Source organism: Eulemur rufifrons, chromosome 3 (genome assembly GCF_041146395.1).
Source record: "Eulemur rufifrons isolate Redbay chromosome 3, OSU_ERuf_1, whole genome shotgun sequence".
Taxonomy (NCBI): Eukaryota; Metazoa; Chordata; class Mammalia; order Primates; family Lemuridae; genus Eulemur; species Eulemur rufifrons.
This window is the reverse complement of record NC_090985.1, coordinates 97,588,816-97,612,829: the sequence shown is the minus strand read 5'-3', so window position 1 is coordinate 97,612,829 and position 24,014 is coordinate 97,588,816. Positions and strand designations below refer to the sequence as shown.

General features: G+C 37.8%; 1 protein-coding gene across 2 annotated transcripts in view; it reads left to right on the top strand.

Moving 5' to 3' along the window:
- The first annotated feature begins 7,930 nt into the window (after window positions 1–7,930).
- Window positions 7,931–24,014, top strand: part of RP1 (RP1 axonemal microtubule associated) — a 286,090-nt gene continuing 270,006 nt past the window's right edge. Inside the window, exons 1-4 of one of the 2 annotated variants that reach the window (XM_069466499.1) lie at window positions 7,931–8,037; window positions 12,517–13,146; window positions 13,771–13,942; window positions 16,071–22,217. In XM_069466499.1, coding sequence (XP_069322600.1) covers window positions 12,529–13,146; window positions 13,771–13,942; window positions 16,071–21,754 — 6,474 coding nt within the window. In that variant the 5' untranslated portion in view covers window positions 7,931–8,037; window positions 12,517–12,528 and the 3' untranslated portion in view covers window positions 21,755–22,217. Of the gene's footprint in view, window positions 8,038–12,516; window positions 13,147–13,770; window positions 13,943–16,070; window positions 22,218–24,014 lie in introns of those variants that run through there. The other variant, XM_069466500.1, reaches the window with a different exon arrangement.

Genomic DNA, 24,014 nt, shown 5'->3' with positions numbered 1-24,014 from the left:
TCCATCTTGGCCTCTAGACCATGAAATTCTTTGCAACTAATCTGACCATTTCATTTTGCCATTCTGTTTTATAATGTAGTAGTATTGATTTTCATGGCCTACAAATAACTTGTATAATGACATACAAGGGGCAAGTAATGGAGTTTATCCAGGATACTTCTTTACTATAAAAAATTTAAGCTTTGAAATCCTAGGAAAGGAAGATAAATAGAAAGAAAACCTAAAGTATTTTCAACATGTGGATGTATTTTTTTTCTTTTATATTTGTGAGATTCCCAAACTGGAAACAACGTATGTGTCATTCAACTGGAAATCAATAAACAAAATAAAAAAATAATTCATACAATAAAATATTGACAATAATGAAAATAATGATATATGCTACAACATGGGTGAACTTCAAAAATATTATGCTAAGTGAAAGAAGCCAGTCATAAAAGATTATACATTGCATGATTCCATTTATACGAAATGTTCAAAATAGGCAAATCCACAGAGACAGAAAGTAGATTTGTGGTTGCCTACGGTTGGTGTAGGGGTGGTGAGAAGGGCACAGAAAGTTTCTTCCTGGGGTATTCTATTCTAAAGTTAGAATCTTCCAAATCTAATAAAATTAGATTATTGTGATCTTGGAAGAATTATGAATATACTGAAAACCACTGAATTATCAACTTTAAATGAGTTAATTTTATGGCATGTAAATTATGTATCAATATAGCTATTTACAAACTGGATGATCATGGTGGGATGTTCAATGTAAGGAAGTGTGTAGGAGTCTTCTTGGCCCTCTACTTTCAGTCTAGGCAGTTATTTGTGCCTAACTAACCAGAAATTGAATGACTTGGTTGAAAGAATAGCATAAGATGGTTCTGCATACACACTGACCATGAAAAATAAAGTTGGCTTACACATATTTGCTCAATATGGTAACAAAAAGGGGGGGGGGGAATCTAATGAAACTTCAGCAATAAGCCTTAAATATATTTACTATCTTAATGACAAAAACAGCTGTCAAAAGTACTCAGATTTTCACCAGTTCTCTCTTCCTTTCAAATAACACATTCCATACTACAACCTTCTGGTTAGTAAAGTGTATTTGGGCTGGGTTTGCCTTCCCTCTAGTTCTAAGCACCATGTAGACAGGGCCTGCACTGGTCTTGTCTTTTGTCACATGGGCAGGATCTGGTAGAGGGTAGTGGTCAGGCTCTTTTGTTTGGTTTTGCAGGACTCTAGGTTGTAAACAGGCATGCTGGGGGAATGCGGAAAGCCTTGTAGTTGGGGCTGAGGATGCCCAGGTTCAGAAGGGCTGGGTACAGGCAGTAAGCTATGATGGATAGATGTCAGGGAAAATCAGGGTGTTTACCAGGAAATGGAGCCACCCTATCCAATCACAGAAGATCAGTACTGTGTAGCAAGAGCTGGAGAAGAGCAGTTGTGTGGCTAGTCTGTTTTGGGTGCTGCTTGGTGTGATTTCACATTGGTGGCTGCTAACCTGCAGCCATTCTCAGTGCTGTCTGCAAGCCTACTACACCTCCTTTTCCAGTCCTTCTTCTACTCCACTGGGTGATTATTTCATGTCTTCTCCTCTCCCATCAGATTCAGAACACCTTCTCTTCCTCACTTGCACCCTCAGTGGCCCTGCATCCTAGGTTGCTGAGACGGAGAAGCACTCAGAGGGGAAGGTCACTTTCATCTGCCTCTCTGCATTCCTTCATGCTACTGGGGATGGCCTTCTCTGTAATCCTTGCAAAGATTTATACCTCTGTTGTGCATCAGACCCCATCTCCCTGTAACCCACTCAAGGACATGGCTCCAGCAATTCTCCCCTTTCTTACCTGCAGCATTATCTTCCCTTCTGACTGGATCATTCCTATCAGTGCACATACACACACCAAACTTTCGTGATATCCAATATTAAACAGGGAAAAAACAAAGAAAACTAGCAAAAAAGTTGTCTTCACATGCTGACTCTAATCCCTCTCCTTCCTGTTTTCTTTTACCCCTACCCCAGTGAGGCTTTTATCCCACTGTCCTACCCAAAACATTTTGTTGATGTTATAGATAAATCCATGTTGCTGATGCCCATGCTTAATTCTCAGTTCTCCTCTTATGGGACTTGTGAGTACATTTTCCATGGCTCACTGCTACCTCCTTTTTGAAACACTTGTTTCCCTTGGCTTCCAGGACACCACCACTCTGTTGATGCACCTTTTCTTCACCAGCTCCTTTGCTGGTTCCTTTCTATTTCTGTGGCTGTTATATTTTGGAGTGTCCAGGTCTCTGATCTTGGAAAAATTCTCTTCTCTACACTCACTTCTCAGAAGTTCTCATCCAGACTCATCCAAGCTTTAAATACCTTTAGTGTATCAATGAATTACACATTTATATCTTTAGCTTGCAACTCTAATATATGTATATTCAACTGCCTACTTGATATTTATATTTTTGAGGTCTATTATGATTTTCAAGATGATGTTTACCATTACCTCCCACTCTCTAAATGCTACTTCTGAGGTATTCTTCAGCTGAATAATTAGCAATCCATTCTTCCAGTTACACTGGACAAAAATCTTACTCTTCCTTAACAATTATTTTGTTTTCATTCCTCACAACCAATCCATATCCAATCCATATCTAAGCCATCTGCAAATGCTGTCAGCTCTACAGTAAAAATGTGCAGAATCTGACCATTCCCACCACCTCCACAGCAGCCATTACTATCTTGGTCTGAGTCATCCACATCTCTTGCTTGGCTTATCACAATATGCTCCTAATTGGTCTACTTGCATTTCTTTTTAACAGTCTAATCTAATCTAGTGTCTTTTCATTTCAACATGAAGGATTCCCTTTAGGATTTCTTGCAGGGCAGGTCTGGTGGTAACAAATTCTCTGAGCTTTTGTTTATCTGGGAATCTCTTAATTTCTCCCCCATTTTTGAAGGACAGTTTTGCCAGAAGTGTTGGCTGGCAATTATTTTCTTTCAGCACTTTGAATATATCATCCCATGCCTTCCAAGGTTTCTGATGAGAAATTTTCTAATAATCATACTGAGGATCCCTTGTATCTGACAAATTGCTTCCCTTTTGATGCTGTAATGTGTCTCAGTGTGGGTATCTTTTAGTTCATCCTTCTTGTACTTCATTAAACTTCTTGAATTTGTAGATGCATGTCTTTCATCAAATTTGGAAAAATTTCAGCCACTGTTTCTTCAAAGAAGTTCTCTTTCACTTCTCCTTCTGAAACTCCCATAATGTATATTTTGGTGCAATTGACAGTATCACCCGGTCCTTTATGCTCCCTTCACTTTTCCTCAATCTTTTTTCTTTCTGGTCACCAAACTCAGAAATTTCAATTGACCTATTTTCAAGTTCTGCTGGTTCTTTCTTTTGCCTGTTCAAATCTGTCTTTGAACTCCTATAGTGAATTTTTCATGTTATTGTACTTTTCAGCTCCAGAATTTCTTTCTGGGTCTTTTTTATATTTTCTGTCTGTATTGATAGTCTCATTTTGTTCATACATTGTTTTCCTGTCTTTGTCTATGTTTTCTTTTAGTTCTTTGAGCATCTTTAAGATAGTTGTTTTATAGTCCTTGTCTAGTAAGTCTGTCATCTGGGCTTCCTTAGGGATATTTCTGTTAATTTATTTGTTCCTTTTAATGGGATACACTTTTCTGTTTTTTTGTAAGCCTTGTGACTTTTTTTGTGTGTTGAACTGTACATTTGAATCTTATAATTTGGTAGCTCTGGAAATCAAATTCTCCCCCTTCTCCAGGGTTTGTGGTTTTTTTCCTTTTTGATTTATAGGGTATCTCTTTGCCAAGGATAAGCATGAAGTGAAAGCTTAAGTCTTCAAGTATTTTCTGAGTCTGTATTTTTCCCCTGGGCATATGAGATGACTTTTTAAATTCCCTTATATATACAGTCTTTAAAAGCCTAGCTCCCAAAAGGGGAAAAAGGGTTTAAAAAGAAGCAAAAACACCCCAAGTGCTATCCCTTTAAATACCCCGGAAGCCACATCAGCCAGTCAGGGTTGCAACAATGGCTGCCCACTTCCGTATGCATCTCTGCAAACAGAAGCAGCAGTCAGCAATCAGAACACAGAACCCCAATATTTGGAGGACAAGGTCCTTATTTCCCACCTTATCTCCTGTAAGCTGTTCCAGGAAATTTGGGCTGCTGTCCCCACAGCTGCCTGCCATGGGGCTGGGAGACGAGGGATTGGTAGCCACTATAGCACTAATGGCTTAAATCAATAGAAATTAATTACAATTTACCAGCCAAGCCTTCCTTTGGAAGCTGCAAGTATGCAAAATGACTTCAGAGTTTCAAAAATTGTAACTTCAGACAGTTACTGCTAGAACAGTTGTTGTCCAGATGGAGAGATGAATTCCTGGCACTTCCTATTCTGCCATCTTCCCTCTGGTCTACCTGTATTTTTAACTTCAAATTTTAACACAATAGCCAAAGTAATCCTTTGAGTTGTAAATCAGATCATTACTTCTCAAACCCTTTCTCTTTGGTTTCTCATTTCACTCAAAGTTAAAGCCTAAGTTTTAACCGAGGGCTGTAGGCCCTATATAATTTGGTGCCCTGCCATTCTAGTCACACTGGTCTTATTATTTCGTGAATATCTCCCACAAACTCTTGACTTAGGACCTTTACAATTACTTTCTCTGCCAGGAACACTCTTCTCTCAAATAGCTCTATGTCATTTCCCCCTGACTACTTTTTGATCTCTTCTCACATGCCCCCTTCTCAATGAGGTCTTTCCTGACCTGTACTACTACCACTCCTACTAAATTTCATTTTTCCCTATACTAAGATAGCACTTAGTATGATCTAACATACTGCAGATTTGTTCATTTATAGCTCGTCTCTGCTGGATAATGTGACCCCATGAAGGCAAGGATTTTTCCTGTTGTGCTTGTTGCTATGTGTGTGCTTGATACACAGTGAGTATGCATTAAATGTCTGTTGAGTGAATGAAAAAAATGATTGAATAAGGAAGGTTGTATGAAAAACCCCAAGTCTAAAGTGAGATGCCAATTTCAGAGTCCAAGAGATCTGTAATATGGGGAATGGTTCCTAAGGTAAAGGCTATCCAGGTTCAACATCCAGCAGCTTATCTTCATCAGAAGGAACTATATGCTGAATTCCATGTGGGTTGGATGGAAAATGACAAAGGGTGTATTCCATACTAACTATACAAACTGATTATGCTTCTTGATATAATCTGATCTCTGCCCTGGGTTCCTTGGACCTGCCTGGAAAGGTAAATTCTAGCAGTTATAATGAGGCAGGGTTCTTCAGGCATATATATCTCTATAATATCTCTATATTAAATACAGGCAGAGGATCATTCCTTTAATAGATGTTTATTGGGTGTCTGCTATGTACAAGGCACTGAGCTGTTTCTGGAAATTCAGAGATGATAAATAACTTACACTTCTGGTGCTGAATGAGTTTATTCACTAAGAAGCCACCAATTATCGTGCAGTATGTAAGGTATTGGAGAGAATATTTATACAACTAGATAAGAGAGCACAGTGGAGGGTACCTACTTCATTCAGCAGGGAATGTTGATATAGTAAGAAGGCAAGAATGGTTTCTGAGATGAACTGAGTATTGAGGGAACGCATGGAAAGGTGGGTAGTGATGGAAGGCTATGGGGAGGCATTCCAAGAAAAGGAAATAATATATATACAAAACCGCAGAGCCACATTTAAGAGATGGCAAGTAATTCAGACTACAAAGTAAGATATATGAGTTGCGATAAAATTGGAAAAGTAAGCCGAAGTCAGATCACAATTTGTGTGCCAAGCTAGGGTGTGGGGTCATTTTATGGCAAAACATATTTATGGCAAAACCAGTAATTTATATTTATTGAAACTTATTATGACATATAGGCACTTGGCAAACACATAATATATATTATTTTATTTAACCCTCACAACAAGCCTATAAGGTAGATATTTTTCCACATTTAATGGCCAGGGAAGTAGACACAGAGGAATTAAGTAAATGGCCTGAGATAACACAGCTAAGTGGGAGAGACAGGATTTGAACTGAGGTCTGACCAAATTCAAAGAATGTATGCTTAACCACTGTCCACTGGCTCCCTGTCATCTGGCCACTCTGTCAGCAGTGACCAGAACAGAATTTAACAGAGTTCAGACATGATGAACAGGTAGTCTCAGAGGTCATGGCTGTTGAAGGCATGAGCAGGGAAGAAGCCTAACATGAACATTGTCATAGAGACCTCTAGCATTTCTTAGACTCATTAACCAAAGTGTGGGCCAGGGCTAGCAGCATTGGCAGCATCAGTTTATTGTAAATGCAGACTCTCATACCTCACCTCAGACCTACTGAATCAGACACTGCAGTTTAACAAGAACCCCAGGAAATTCATGTACACCTTCAAGCTTGAGAAGCAGTGGTTTAGATATACAACAGCATCTGCCAGAGACAGTAATGCCAGGGAGAGAGTATGGTGGCATGACTGGGCAACAGGTGCACTTGCTCCCTGTTCCCAGCAGGGTTGTGGGAGTGGAGTGTATATTATGGGAGATGCTTAAAAAACGAGAGTTCCTTTTCTGTTGTCTTATATGCAAAAATTTTACTTTTCCTAAAAGTGCCCCAAAAGAATCACTTTAGTTAAAATTCCTTCAGTGTCAAAATAGAACCAATCAATGTGAATTGTTTATCAGACATGGATTATAGAACTCAAGATAAAATCAAGAGATATGTCTCATCAATCCTTCGCTATTTAAGGGAAGATCATATCTAACCCCAAACCTTTTAAATTTGTACTTCAATCTGGAGCTGCTAATGATGCCATGCATGCCTACTGCTACCCTGTGAACACAAATTTCCTTATTGATTCAATAGCCATCCGTGTCTTTGTGTAGATGGTGATAATTATAAACAGCATGTATCAAAGTTAAACACTATTGTTTCAATCATCTATACCTCTCTCTCTCTCTCTCCCTCCTTTCCTTCCTCTCTATCCATTTCTTTCTCTTGTACTTTTTAATAGGTGGTTTGTGACAAAGTCTGTATTTATGAGGCCAAGTGTACAGTTTCATGATCTTTTTCCTTTTGTGAGCTGTTTGGAGACAATATTCTGGAGCACATGCTTGAACCTGGTCCTTCTTCCCCAGGGGAACCCTTAACCTGTTGTTTTTGTTGTTGAGAGCTGAGGTAGGAAGCCTGGTAGGAAACCCAATTAGATGACGTATCTTCAAATCAGATTAGAACACGGATAGTCCCTGGAAGGATCAGGTGCCATCTGGGGACTTTGTGTGTGACAAAGTCCTGAAACATGTTCAGATCCCAGCACAAGTAAGCAAAGCAGCAGGAGAGTGCTGGGTATGGAGAAGCATAAAATTACTTTACTTCATCATGTGGTACCCCTCTTATTTGTCCTGTGTTATGCTGAGTAGCCAAATTGTTTACATGCACAACCACTTTCATTAGAATTACACTGATGAGGTAGGTAATAGGCAGGAGATCCTAAATAAAACAAAAGGCTTAGGTTCTTTTCTTTTTCTCATGACTACCAGGAACCAATACTTACTTAGAATTACTTATAAGAAAGGTAAAATGTCAAACAATTTCATTTTTAGCAGCAGGATAACACTTGTTTCCCTTTAACATAAATAAATGAGGATTTAAGGTTGTCTGGGAGAAAAACACTTGTGAATTTGTTAAGTATTTTTTCCCAGAGAATGACACTTAGGCAAGCAAGATAATCCAAGGGAAACTCTCATGAGGATGATTTCAGAACTGCAGAGCACGCTAGGAACTGGTTTGTTTTTGGCTGCGGTCCCCTTAACATGAGTTCTGTCTGGTGATTAGCATCACCTTGGATTAAACTAATTGGCTGTGCTCAATCCCTGGGTAGACACACTGAGAATAAATCCAAAGACATTAGTTTCTTTGTACAAAGTGAGGTTACATATCCAGTGACATTTATTTGATCTATTCAAACAACTTAAACATCCCTTTCTTTTCTTTATAAGGGAAGTTTCAAGTTTTGGTAAGTACAGAGCTTTTTGAGATCTTTCTTTTGAAAATAATCTGTTTTGCTAGTTGTATTTTGTTCTCCATTTTATAACTATGTCATGTATCTGTGTTGTATCTTTAACTATTAGAAAAAGAATAAATGTTGCTAATAATTATTGCCTTTTACCCAAATATGCTAGCAACCTTCACGATATGCTGATACTGAAGCAAGAGGGAACTTCAGTATCAGGAAATCAAGCAATTCCAGTTTATTCAAATGATTAAAGTTTATTTTGTTTCTGATTATAAAAGCACTATATACTTATTATATATACTTATATATACTTATTATAGAAATCTGTGCAATACATCAAAGAAGAAGGAAGCTGCTTGTAATTCAACAATGCTGTGACTACCACAGTGATTAATTAGTGTCTTTCCTTTCTGAATCCCCTTTCCCTGGATTCCACCCCATAGAGTTACAGAAGTCTGAAATGAACTAATTCTTGTAACATTGAGTCTTTGAATTGCCATAAGAATGAACATTCTATATTTATCAATTTTCTATTTTTTTCTATTTCATCATTTATGAATTGCCTGAATTCCTACTATGCGGTAGAAAATTAAATTTAAAATATAATTAGTGAAATGACACATGTATCTTGTAAATCTGTCACGTTTTGTCAAGTAAGTGGCGGAGTGAAGGCACAATCCTCTTGGTAGAGGCAACTATTTAGCTCTACGCAGCCCAGCCTTAAATGTACTGTTGATTGAGTTGAGTGATGGCACAGATGAGCCTAACCATGGTTGAGCCTAAGAAACGAAAGGGTGTTAAAAACATCTGTTAATCTTAAAAAGCGATGAAAGTATTTCAGGTCCATGGACTAACTTTAGGCAATGAAGAGGCTCTGCTGAGAAGAGGGGAAGATATTGGTGGCAAGCTGTCAAGTCATCAAAAGCAGACTTTAGTGTAAGTTGGGCAGAGGCAAAGCGACTTTGTAAGCCAGCTTCCTTGCTGCCCCTAGGGAAGTCAGTGGTGAGGAAAGTGGAAGACATTAAGGTTCTACAGTTTCCTCTGGTTACCTCTGTCCACCTCCACTTCTCCTTCAGGCTAAACTTCTGGGAGAAGAATTAAACCACTTTAAGCTGCTTAGTTTGTTTGTTCCCTAGGTAGCCCCTAAGTATATTATTGCCTTATCACAACTTTAGAGGGCACAGAATAAACCTTATTATTTAAAATGTATGTAAAAAAACATTGTGTAATTTCTATCCAAATCCTAATTAGTTTTTAAAACTGATTAAGAAAGCAGCACAATTAACACAGGATGATTTAAAGTTATGGAGGGCTGTTAGCTCTGTTTCACAAAAGGGGACCCTATCCTGTCAAGATTTAATGATCACGTTGCTAGTCTCACTCATGTTTACTGGCTACATGCACACTATCTCTGCTTTCTTCCTGGAGGGCATCTCCACTGCTCTTTGCCTCTGGCATCTTAGCTATACAGGCTTTCCCCTGAAATCACTGTCGATTCCTATCCCCACCTCCAATCCTTCAGGCTGCATTAGCCATCTGTCCTTGATATTCTCTTGGTACCCTACTCTTCTTCAATCGTTATTGAATTACTCTGTGAATTTCCCATGGACTCGGTAGGAAATGCACATGATTAGGACAGGGCAAAGACTGATCCACTTCCTTCAGAAAGAATCTGGTTTGTACCCTCTTCCCTAATGACACTGTGCACTGAATGAACATGAATCTTCACCATGTTCTGTGTTTTACACACAACGCCCACCTTGCCATGGGCTCTTAAGCCTCACCTCGCAGAATCTCAACACTTTCCCTAAAACTTCCCCCAGTGACTTCTAGGAGTTCCCAGAGATTCTCTTATATACAGTAAGGATCATGTGAACTCATATTTTTGTTTTGTTTTTGTTACAACTTCCTTGTCAACAGGTTGCTACCTGGCAACCACCTGTTATGGGTACCTGCTTTGAAAATGCTTTACCACTGTTGAGCATCTGGCATCTTCCCCAGACATGGTATCTTCAGCTTCTGCTCTTCATGCATCAGGCTCAAAACCAGTGCTCAGGGCTGGACAGCAGTGGGTTAGGAAAATGAGGGCCGCTTCTTTCCTCCTGTTGTCTTTACCTTCCATGTTCCCCCTCCTGGTCCCAGGATAAAATCTGTTTTATTTTAGCCAAAAATGAACAAACAAAACCATCCACAAACATCTTAGCATATCGGCTCACACAAATGTGTTCCCAAAGTGTTACCAGGTTAACAGTTCTCCAAGTAGTGAGATCCAGGCAGAAAACTAGTGACTTTAAAAGCCTCATGATGTAATTACACATAAATAAATATCATTTTCTAAAATTAGGTGAAAAATGTGTCTCAAATATTATTCATGTAAAATAATTTCAAAAAAACATGTAAGTAAACCAACCTAAAAAGTAATTGGAGGAAAAGAGTTCTAAAGTCTTATTCAAATACTGAACGAACTCATCTGTCTTATTGTCGATGAGGGCATGGAGATTAAGCAGCCTGCCCAAGGTCAGACCATAGATTATCAGATGAGGACAAGAAGAGGTTGCAATTTTGCTGACTCCATTGCAAAGCTGGATTCCCCAGCTCCTGATGCACAAGCCTGCTACAGCTCCCTTTTTGTCTTAAGCATTATAATTACTTTAAACCTCTGTGGAAGGGAGAAGGGGAGATATCTAATTTCTAGGCTGATCTTCAGATGCTTTCTCCTAAGTTACATATAAACAAGATTTGCAAATCATATTGGAGATATATGAAGACACTTAGAAAACAGCTTGCAAACCTTTATGTAGGTGATTTGGGCAAGATTTATAGCTGATTTATAAACATGTGTTTTTCCATCTCTATAATACCAATTACATCTATTTTGTTTGTTCCATTTGTTTTCAAGGCTGGAGGGCTTTCTTACTCTGTCAAAAGACACTTAAATCAATTAAATTTGATTTAAAATAACAGAAAATAGCCACAAATTCCACAAATGAAAAACAAGCCCAGAACCAGATAAATCCTTCCACAAGCTGCTCATTTGTCAATCGGACTACGGTTTCACTGAGAAGTGAAAACGAAAACCTCAGTGGTTTGCTGAAAATGGCTCTTGAATTCCCTCCTGAAGTTTTTATCTTAGAACTACTAGTGGAAGCAGTAAACAGATTGCACCATTGTTAGCAGCCCATAGCAATGCTATCTTTCATTCAAAGAACATTTGTTTAGTGAAGTGTTTCCCAAAGTAGGGTAAGTGGTATGTCAGATGATTTGCCTGCATTTTCTCCCATCTGCAGTAGAAACGTCTGACACTTTCTTAATATGGCCCTTATTTAAGTATCTATGTGATACATTCCTTCTAGAACTTAATGCCAAGTACATTTTCCTCAAGATGAACTCATTTGGTTCTATCCAACAGACAATTTGAACTTTAAAAACTTTTCCTTTTTCCCCTCTTTTCCTTTACTGCCAGGACCTGAAGGACTAAATTGATGAAATTGATCTTACTTTTCTCATTGGATGGTTTCTGATTTGTGTCTTTTTTGTTATTTTTTAAATTGTGCAATAATACTTGTTAATCTTAAAGATTCACAACGTTTAGCAATGTATTAAAAACACAAATATTATCTATAGCTCTGCCATCCAGAGATAATCACCATCAACACCAGGCTGTTTATATTTCTGGACTTTTTCCATCCCCATGATACAGTCATGTGCTACATAATGATGTTTCAGTCCACAACCTAATACATTTACGATGGTGGTCCCAGAAGATTATAATACTGTATTTTTACTGTACTTTTTCTATGTTTAGATATGTTTAGATACATAAATACTTACCATTATGTTATAATTGCCTACAATACTCAGTAGAGGAATATACTGTACAGGAATATGCTGTCGCCTAGGAGCAACAGGCTACATCATATGGCTTAGGTAGGTAGACTATACCACCTAGGTTTGTGTAAGGTCAAACTGAGATGTCTGATGTTCACACAAGGATGAAATCTTCTAATGACATATTTCTCAGAATGTATCCCCATCGTTAAGCCACACATGACTATATCCATATAAAGCAATGGCATGGCATATGTTTTACAAGCTGCTTTTTCACCTAGCAGTATGTCACAATCATATTTCTATACCAAAAATACAGATTTATAAAGCTGTGTTTAATGGTTGCATAGTTTTCCATTGCATGAGTGTAAATGTCATAATTTATTTACCTATGTATCATAACATGTGTAGGTTGTTTTTAATTTTTAAATTATAAATATCCTTATTTAACTGTTTCATTTATGTCTTTTTATTGTAAGTCCCTTAAAATTATCTTTCAAAATTGACGGGTATAACGAATATACATGAATGAAAGAATAAACTCCCAAGAATATCCTGAATGTCTACAACAATATTTAGCATACATTTGCATCACCATGTACCCTCTATGGTGCTGTTATTCAGGAGATGAACAATTTCTTTCCTCTCTAGGTCACAGCCAAAATGAGTGAAACCCCTTCTACTAGTTTTTCTACGATTCATCCTACTTCTTCTGAAGGTCAAGTTCCCTCCTCTCGCCATTTGAGCTTAACTCATCCCGTTGTGGCCAAACGGATCAGCTTCTACAAGAGCGGAGACCCCCAATTCGGCGGGGTTAGGGTGGTGGTCAACCCTCGTTCCTTTAAGACCTTTGATGCTTTGCTGGATAACTTGTCCAGAAAGGTACCCCTACCTTTCGGAGTGAGGAACATCAGCACCCCTCGGGGAAGGCATAGCATCACGCGCCTGGAGGACCTGGAGGACGGCGAGTCTTACCTGTGCTCCCACGGAAGGAAGGTGCAGCCTGTCGACCTGGACAAGGCCCGTCAGCGCCCGCGGCCCTGGCTCAGCAGCCGAGCCGTCAGCGCGCACGCGCACGCGCCCCGCCACCCTGCAGCCCCCGCTCCCGGGGTGCCCCGCGGCCCGCGGAGGCTCGTGGTCTTCAGGAATGGCGACCCTAAGACGAGGCGCGCGGTTCTTCTGAGAAAGAGGGTCACCCAGAGCTTCGAGGCCTTTCTGCAGCACCTTACGGTGGTCATGCAGTGCCCGGTGGCCAAGCTCTACACCACAGACGGAAGGAGGGTGAGCGGTCCGGGGTCTCCTCACGCCTGAGCTCCTTTTGGGCACCCTATGGGTTTGTGTGCGAAGTGAATGGTGGCCCCGGGGAAGCCTCGTTCTTGAGCGCGCGTGTGTGTGCGTGTGCGTGTGTGTGTGTGTGTGTGTGTGTGTATTTCCCGGGGAAGTCCTGGGGTGTGTGTGTGTGTGTGTGTGTGTGCATGTGTGTTCTGTGAACCTGCGAACGGTGTCTGTTCCTGGTCAGAATTGGACGGGGTGGCTTCCTTCTCCCACACTCCCTCCCCCATTCTGTTTCCTGAGCATCGAGTTTATAAGGTTTTGACACCGAATCAATATCAAGAACATTTTTTGAAAAGGAGTGGCCAAGAGTAGTATTTTCCTAGATAGAGAAAGCATTTTCCTGGGATCTCTGCTAGAGAAGTATGAAGCTGACGTTCCCCTCACCACCCCCCCCCCCCCAATTTGGTATTTCCACTTACTTTGTATGCATCATTGATGCCTAAGAAAATGCTTGGTGATTATCTCTTTAAAGCCTGGGAGGTTGTGGAATTGATTCAAAGTTATAAAATTATTCTATGGAAAAAACAAAACTTGCCCAAGTAAGGATCATGATTCTTTGGTTTCTTTTAGGTTTCCAGTCTCCACGCGGGAATCCTGAGCTCTGGAGCTGTGGTAGCAGCAGGAAGGGAACCATTTAAACCGGGAAATTATGACATGCAAAAGTACTTGCTTCCTGCTAGATTACCCGGAATCTCTCATCGTGTGCACCGCAAGGGAAATGCGAGGTCAGAAAGCAGAAAGAGTAAGTCACTTACAAATATATAGCCCATATTTTTAGCCTTGAGATTTTTTTTTTTTTTGCCTCAAAAACAAAGACCAATTTCCTTCATCACAGAAGAGAAAATACGAAAGGATTAAAAACATTCTCAACTGATATTGGTTGTGTTTATAGTTGAAAGGAGTCATACAGATTATCTGATAATTTTTAAGACTTTTCCAGATCATTCAATGATATATCTGTTTAAATTGATGAGGCATGCTTTTTTGCGTAAAATACATAGTTAAATAAAAATCCCAGCATTTCTTGCTTTGGGGAGGAACTCTGTAGAATCTGTGTAAGTGACATCCATAGTAGTTACAAAGTTATCTCTAAATAATACCACTCAGCATTCATAGCTGAGCTCAACAGGTTAGCAGAGCGACTGTGTTTTTTCAAACTTACGCTATATACTCTACCTTCTGAAGTTATTCCTGTAAAAATCACAGGTCCTTAGATCCACTTTTTATTTATTAAGAAAAGTTTTATGCAGCCAATTCATGCTGTTTAACCAATAATTTAGGTTGATAATTACTTAGGTTCTTCTGCAGTGATGTGGCATTATCCTTTGGATAGGGGAGGAAGATGGCCTCTTAAGGCCCAAGGCTATAAATTCCCTATGCAGGCATAGCTAATGTCATTATTGATTGTGTACAGTATTTCCAGAGAAACTTTGGCATCATCATAGCTCACTGCGACCTCAAACTCCTGGGCTCAAGCAATCCTCCTGCATCAGCCTCCTGAGTAGCTGGCACTACAGGCACATACCACCATGCCTGGCTAATTTTGTGTCTTTTTTGGTAGAGGTGGATCTTGCTCCTGCTCAGGCTGGTATCAAATTCCTGACCTCAAGGGGTCCTCTCTCACCCCAGCTTCCCAGACTGCTTGGATTACAGGCATGAGCCACTGTGCCAGGCATATACTTAAGTTTTAACTTTTTTTCTCTTCAGACATGGGGTAATTTGTATTTTAAGTAGTATTAATCTCTTATTGCTACTATGAACTCATCTATTATTTATTGTTGTCATTTAATTACTTCATGGATATATGCAATAGATTATTAATGCTCTTGTTTTGTGGGCTAGGCTGCCAAGTATATGTTATGCATATGGTAGTACTATTTCACCCTGGTCATTTTACTAAAATGATTTTATTATTTTATGTCTGATATAGGTTGTTAAGTATAATTTTTGATAACTTCAGGGAATCTGAGGGCTTTGTTATGTTTTACTTCAAAAAATTAGGAGAGAGACATTTTTATTTACAATTTCAGTGAAAGTATAACAGAAATAAGAAGAAATGTTTCTATGTTTTTACTCTGAAATTTTAAAGTTGTTTACCTGATGGCGAGTATGTGCAAATCTGTGGAGACTGGTAATAGGAGTTTGATTGAATTTAAGAAGCAAGAGTGCCACGGTTAATGCTAAAAATTTACATTAAAAAGATAACTAATATCTGGACTTATGTTTAACTCTGTTCTGTTTTGTGCCCTATAATAAATCAGCTGAACTGATTATACAAAGTGAATAGTAAATTAATAGTTATTCCTTTATTAATCCAGTCTTAAATTCTAAAAATGTTTCTGATTTCATAAAGCTATAGATGTCTCTCTTGGATATGGGGAGATAGGAAAATAAATACCACCATAAATTGTTACTTGCCTTGTTTGAATAGGTAAGCAGTACCTGGTTAGACTCCAGTTTCAGTATTAGTAAACAAAATGACAGAACAAAACCTACAAAACAAAACTTTATTTTTGATAGAATTCTTAGAAATTTCTACTTTACATTTTTTTTAATTAAAATTACCTTATTAAACTTGTTAAAATGAAAATTCTGTGAATCTCCTCATTGAAGTAGAATTATAGGTCTTAAGAGTGGTTTGAAGAAGTGTGCCAGTATTACAGTAAGTATTCTCAAATAACCATTAAATATGTAGAGCTCAGAAATATATCAATAATATTTTACCATGAAGTACATAAAATATGTTTCATACTAATTATTTCCTTTTTTCTCTTTTTTCTTTGCTGCCTTTTCCATTGGATGTTTATAACTTCTCTGCCTTCCATATTATATATTGATGTGGCTATCTTTTATTCTTAAAATCGCATAAGGGAGCATACATATGCCTTCAAGCCCAAAGTCCCAGATTTATTCTGTTTCTTCTGAGAAAACACATAATAATGATTGCTGCTCAGACTGTTCTTTTGCTCCTGAACATTACTTGACCTTAGAAAAAAATGATTCTCAGAATTTATCAATATATCCTTCTGAAGATGATATTGAGAAATCAATTATTTTTAATCAGGATGGCACTATGACCGTTGAGATGAAAGTTCGATTCAAGATAAAAGAGGAGGAAACCATAAAATGGACAACCACCCTCAGTAAAGCTGATCTTTCTAATAATGATGAAAAGAGTGAGATAAGGAGTTTTCCAAGAAGAATAGACAGTCAATCATCTGGTTTAAAGCTTGCAGCATGTTCGTTGTCTGCAGATGTCTCACCTCTGGAGAAAGGCTATAATCAAGAGGACAGTTTGGCAGAAGAGTTAAACACTCAAATGACAGATCAAGAGGCTGAAACTTGCAGTTCTGCTAGTTGGGAGAATGCTGCTATGGATACAGATACTATCCAGGAAAGCCAGGATCAAGTGAAGCATCGTTTTTATAGGCCCCCTACCCCTGGACCAAGGAGGATGAGACAAAAGAAATCTGTGATAGGGAGTATGACCTTAGTATCTGAAACTGAGGTTCAGGAGAAAATGATTGGACAATTTTCTTATAGCGAAGAAAGGGAAGGTGGGGAAAACAAATCTGAGTATCACATGTTCACACATTCTTGCAGTAAAATGTCATCAGTATCTAACAAACCAGTACTTGTTCAGATCAGTAACAATGAGCAGATGGAGTCATCTTTAGAAAGAAAAAAGGAAAGCAGACTGCTCAAGTCAAGTGCAGTAAGTGCTGGTGTTATAGAAATTACAAGTCAGAAGGTGTTAGAGATGTCCCATAATAATGGCTTGTCATCAGCTATATCAGAGAATTCAATTGTGGAGGAAGGTGTAGTTGATAGTGTAATATCAGACAACAAAACTGGTATTAAGAACTTCAGAACTTATGATAACACCAATGATAGGTTCAGTCCTATTTCAGCAGATGCAACTCATTCTTCAAGTAACAACTCTGGAACTGACAAAAGTATTTCTGAGGCTCCAGCATCAGCAGCATCCTCTACTGTTACCACGGGAATTGACAGACTAATTAATGAATTTGCTCAGTGTGGTTTAACAAAACTTCCAAAAAATGAAAAGAAGCTTTTGTCTTCTGTTGCCGGCAAAAAGAAAAAGAAGTCTCGACAGCAAGTAATAAGCTCCAGGTATCAGGAAGGACAGGTTACAACCAAAGGAATCCCCGATAAGAAAGAGAGAATAAACACAGGACGTAGAATTGCACAAGAAACCATATTGCAAGATGCACACAGTCTCCTTAAAGGAGGGATACTTTGTGAGGAAGACCTCCAGGCAAATGATACAGTCATTGAATCAAATCATCTTTGTTCCAAAAGTAATCTCAATACCGTGATATCCAAGAATTTCCATAGAAATAAATTAAATACTACTCAAAATCCTAAGGTTCAAGGACTTCCAGCCAAAAGAAAATCCAGGCCACGAAAGAAAGTAAGCTTAGGAGGTCCTAAAAAAAGAGAAATTGGTCAAGGAGATAAAGTGTTTCCCCACAATGAATCTAAATATTGTAAAAGTACTTTTGAAAATCAGAGTTCACTTCATGTGTTTAACCTCCTTGAGCAAAAAACCAAAGCTTCTCAAGCAGAAATGACATCTGGGTATTTGAGAGGAATGACAACGCAGAGTTTAATTTCAAAAGTTAATGATTCACACATAACTTTAAAAGGCCAGAAAAAACAAAAAGGGGATAAATTAAAATCAGGTGCTATTGTCAGTAAACAACATACTACAACCAGGAAAAATTCCTTAGCTTCTTTGAAAAAAGCTGATTTTCCTGAGGATATTGCCCATCATTCAATTCAAAAGTATATACAGAGTTGGTTGCAGAACGTAAATTCGTATCCAACTTTAAAACCTAGAAAATCAACTCGAGTATGCAAAAATGAAAGAAGTGTGGTAAGTTCTAACAGTAATGATTTTCCAGGGAATAATCCCCTTACAAGTTCTGGAAAAAGAAATAATTTTGGTATGGAAAGTAATAAGTACATAACTAAAAATGCCAGTTTGGTGGTAGATAATCTATGTAGAGAGGGAAGCAAATATCTTATTGCCAAAGATAATGGTGAAGAACTTACCAGTGATCTCTGTGAGAGCCAGGTTGGATCTCTGAATGATGCTTGCTTGATTTCCCTGCATGAATGTCATACTTTGTCACAGTCAGCTATTAAGGATCATAATACTAAAAGTCACACATCTGCTGAACAATCAGGACCAGAGATAAACCTTGTTTACCAAGAAACAAACCTAGCTAGAAAGGGGCAAAGCGTAGAGGCTGCCATTCAAGTAGATCCTGTGGAAGAGGACACTCCAAAAGACCTCTTACCAGTCTTGTTGCTTCGCCAACTGCAAGCCTCAATTTCTGGTATTCACAAGACTCAGAATGGACTTGTTCAAATGCCAGGTTCTCTTGCAGATGTTACCTTTCCTTCTGTAATATGTAATTCCTCCACTAATCTCCTTCTAGCTTGGCTCCTGGTGCTAAACCTAAAGGGAAGTATGAATAGCTTCTGTCACGGTGATGCTCACAAGACTACCAACAGATCTTCAGAAATACTTGCATTGTTGGAGGTTCTAAAGCACACTGCCATCACAGAGGAAGCTGATGACTTGAAGGCTGCTGTTGCCAATTTAGTGGAGTCAACCACAGATCACTTTGGACTAAGTGAGAAAGAACAAGATATGGTTCCAGTAGGTCTTTCTGCAAATCATTCCACAGCCAGCATTCAGAGAGTTCCTAAATGCAGTGAAAACGAAAGAGTACAGAAAATCTCCTCTTTGGATGGAGGCAACTCTGCCAGTGAGGGCTGTGCCACTGAAGTCTGTGTTTTGGAGACGACTTGCTCTGCATGTGGGATGTGCTCTGTAAATAAGACTTACCCTCCAAAAGAGACTTGTAACCCCGGTGACATTTTTTTCCCTAGTGATGGTTATGCCATGGATCAGACCTCCATGAATAAGATTTGTTTCCTAGGAGAGGTCTGTTCACTTGCTGATACTGTGTCTTCTCATAAGGCTTGTGCTCAAAAGGAGAACCATATCTATGAGGCATCTTGCCCAATTGAGGAAACCTACATTCCCATCAAAGTCTGCAATACCACTGACTTTTTAAATTCTGAAGAAAACACATATACTGACAACTTGGAATTAACTGAAGGGTTAGAAAGAGGTTACAAAGTTCAGAAAGACCTAAATATTTTGTCAGACTCTGGGTGTAAAAATGACTTTAATACATTGTCACATCAAAATGTCATCAATTTAAGCCCCTGTGGTGTTTTGCTAAATGAAACTGAACCGGAATTTGATAAGAAACATAGTTCTCTAGATGAATTTAAAAATTGTTCACTAAAGAAATTTCAGGGTAAAAATGCATGTACATCCTTTGATAAGGAAGAATCAAGGACTTCTGAAGAACCAGGCTCAATAACCAACAGCATGACTTCAAGTGAAAGAAACATTTCAGAATTGGAATCTTTTGAAGAATTAGAAAACCAGGACACTGATATCTTTAACACAGAGGAGGTAAATGCAGAAGAGCAAGCTACTGAAGAATTAATCCAAAAAGAATTAGAGGCTAGTAAAAATTTGGAATTGATAAACATCTCTAGTAGGAACATTATAAAAGAAGAAAGAAATAATGGTGTAATTTGTGAGACAATCAATGAGAGGCTGGCAACACCACCATCTTTAGTTTTTTGCTATGATTCTAAACTAAATAGTGAAAAGGAGACCAATGAAGGAGAAACTAAGATGAGGGTAAAAATGGTGGTGAAAAACATGGAAACTGGAAGTTATTCAGAGTCCTCTCTTGATTGTAAAAGATGCTTCAAAACTCCAGTGACTTCTGATTTGTCAGACTATAGACCAGACAGTGACAGTGAGCAGCCATATAAAGTATCCAGTGATGACCTCAGTGACAGTGGTGAGCCTGCCCAAGATAAAGAATACAATATAGGATTTGTTAAAAGGGCAATAGAAAAACTTTATGGTAAAGCAGAGATTATTAAACCATCTTTTTTCCCTGGTTCTACACACAAATCTCAGGTTTACCCTTATAACTCTGTGGAATTTCAGAGTGCCAGGAAAGCAGGTCTTTATGATTCTGAAGGTCAGTCATTTGGCTCTTCTGAACAGGTATCTAGTAGTTCACATATGTTGCCAGAATTCCAGGAGGAAAGACAGGATAAACATAATATTAATGATGTGAGGAATAATTATTATAGGGGTGACATTGTAGAATCTGGTACAAAACAAAATGATCATAACAGAATCCTGAGAGACATAGAGGATGGAGTACTGATTGACAAAGGCAAATGGCTCCTAAAAGAAAATCATTTGCTAAGGGTGTCATATGAAAATCCTGGCATGTGTGGCAATGGAGACACCACATCAGTGGATACCCTACTGGATAATAACAGCAATGAGGTACCATATTCACATTTTGGAAATTTGGCCCCAGGCCCAACCATGGTTGAACTATCCTCTTCAGAACTGGAGGAACTGACTCAACCCCTTGAACTAAAATGCAATTACTTTAACATGCCTCATGCTAGTGACTCTGAGCCTTTTAATGAGGATTTGCTAGATGTTCACAACAGAACTTGTGCCAAGGAGAAAATACCAAATCACCATATAGAGGAGAAGGGTAATCATCAGTCAGAAAAAGTATCCACATCTGTCACTCATGCCTTTACACCTACTGGTAACAAAGTATACCCTGTCTCTGATGATGCTATTAAAAACCAGCCATTGCCTGGCAGTAATGCAATTCATGGTGCACTTCAAGAAGGTGACTCTTTGGATAAACTCTATGCTCTTTGTGGTCAACATTGCCCAATATTAACTGTTACTGTCCAACCTGTAAATGAGGAAGACCGAGGATTTGCATATCGCAAAGAATCTGATATTGAAAATTCCTTGGGTTTTCATTTGTGGATGAAAACACACCCATATTTACTACAGTCAAACAAAAACATGTTCAGGAATAAGAACAATGAAGTAGATATGAGAAAAGAATTTATTGATAATGCCATTGGGGATATATTTGATCAACTTTATTTCAATTACATGTTTGACTTGATGGATAAAAGAAGAAAACAAAAAAGAATTAATTTCTTGGAGTTATTGGAAGAAGGTGATTTAAAGAAATTTCAATCATTTTTAAAGAAAAGGTTTTGTATGAATTTCTTGCACACATCATTGTTAGTTGTGGGTGATGTAAATTCAAATACACAAGACCGTAGCAGATGGACAAATGAAATCTTTAAAGCAGTTGATGAGAATAACAACTTATTAGATAATAGATTTCAGAGCTCAAGAACAAATCTCAACCAAGTAATAAGGGAAAATATCAACCATCTTTTCTCTTTTGAAATACTTGGTCAAGTCTGCCTGTTAGATATTTGCCAAGTTGAGATATCTTTAAATGTTAGCAACAGAAATATGTTAGAAATGCTTTATATTTTTGAGGGTGAAAATATTTGCTTTTGGGAAGAGGAAAACCAATTAAATTTAACTGATCTTGAAAGCAGTAATGAACAAGAAAATTTATAATTTCAATATCAGCACAGCCTTTAATCTGTCAATATTTTCCCCCATAATAAGATGAAGCACATGGAATGGATATGGTCTGGATAACCTCTAAGAATTTCCCACTTCTTCAAAATAAGCTTACCCTAAGAAAACTTACCCTTGAATAAAATCAATTTGGCTTTCATCATTTCTCTGTTTTTCATTTTTCCAACAATTACAGACTCAGTTTCTACTCTGTTATTTTGGAAGTTTCTGTGTGATTTTGTTCTGAATTTATATGACTTTTTTGCCTAGGGAATCAAAATATGCTAAGGACAAGAATTTTATCTTTTTATGTTGCTTGGTGTAAAATGTATAATGTATTGAACATATTGGTGAATAAATGGAATAGACATAATCTCAAAGTACTTCATTTATTAATTTTAACTACTGATTTGATAAGAGGACTGATTGTAAGATCTCCACAACAATCTCATAGTTTATTGTGCCAAATGTGTCGAGTTAAGTTCCCTCAGAACATCTGTCTAATGAAGTTATAGGCACATCCATGGGACAGGATTTACCATTTTCTCATGATTAGAAAAAGGTGGTCCACCACTTAGCTGCCTCTCCAATATTTTTCTAGAAATTATAATCTTTTAAACATTAGTAAAATGTCAAGAAATCCAAAGAGGTCGGAAAAAAATAGGGAAAAAATTTAAGGATGCTCTGTGAAGGAAAATTAAAGGAGCTGGAATGATTTAACCTGGAAGAGAAAAAAGAATGGTGAGTTTAAAATTCTCTTCAAGTTGAAAAAGAATTACTGTGAAGAATTTGACAGATTTCCTTCTGTATATACTTGCATTAGTAAAACATTTTATTAGATATAAGTAACATATTTTTTGCCTAGAAGTATAAATAAATTTGACTAGACTATCCACCATAAATTGTTTTGAGTAATTGTGGTATATTGCCTGGGAGTTAACCAGGAAACCTTTTAAGATTCCTTCCACTCCATGACTATATGATGGTATAGAAACAAGTCTTAGAAAACTTGGAAATCTATGTCTGTTGTCTACAACTGACTCAAAGTAGAATGATTAACATTCTTGGAGTCAGCCACACATAGAGTTGCTAAAATAACATAAGTTTGGCATTAAGGAACAAAAGGTAATTACAGTTCAGCATGAATCATAAATTCATAAAAAATTGTGCATTGCTACTTTATCAGCTGAAGAGTACCTCTACATAGAGTATGCTTTTTCTACATTGTGATGCTATCTTCGGATTGAAATATGGGAGTTATAGTGTTATGTAAGTTTCTGTAGTGAGCAATGAGAAATTGTACTGAAATAAAAAGGCCTTAAATTTTGGAGAAGTACTAGAAAAGGAAAAAAGGATTCACATTAATTTTGTGCCTTTTGTGTACTAGGGACTATGATTTACAGGTTTTTTATATGTAATCCTTCCTCATAGGGTACTGTGAGTTTGGCTTTATTACTACCAACCCCTTTTTGGTAGATAAGAGAACTTAGGAGCAGGGAGGTAAAGTACTTTCATCACTAGTTTACAATAGGTATCATGTCAGGATTTGAACTCAGTCCTTCATGCTTGAAAATCAGTGCTCTTTTTACTATATTCTTTTTTTCATGTGAGGAAGCAGGGATAAAGTATTTTATAAAATTAGCACTCATTCCCTAGTACAGAGGGATAAGGAGATTATTACCTTTTTAAGTTTTGAAAGTGTGATAATTTGATATACCAAGGAGATTGAGAAAATTATTCATAAAAACCAGGAGGTTTAGAAAAACTTGGCATACAGCATTTGGTTTTTGGCAATAATACTAGATCAAACAATATCCTTGGTGGTCAACAGAATAATTGGGTGAAAGAATTGTATAACATACTTTTATTTAAAATGAACATGTTCATATGCGTTAAATTCTGAGATCTAGGGCCACATATTATTCTTGTTTATATCCTAGAACTAGCATATTACTTGGGACATGGTAAGTACCTAGTAAATGTGTGTTGAATGGATAAGATGTGCTTTTGAAGGCATTTATTCTATCTTTACCTCATATTAATTTCAGATCCATATGTGTAGAAAGATACGCAAGTATGCTGAGGGATAGAACTAAGTTTTTTGTATTTTATGAAAGCAAAGTAGTATTTCACTCTTTAAAATGTCTATGGAAATGATTTTTTCTTACAAACATTCAAAGGATGTTTTTATAAGACTTGTATTAAAAAATCTTATACACTGTGAAATTTAGGAGAGTAAGTGAAACGTTAGAGGAAA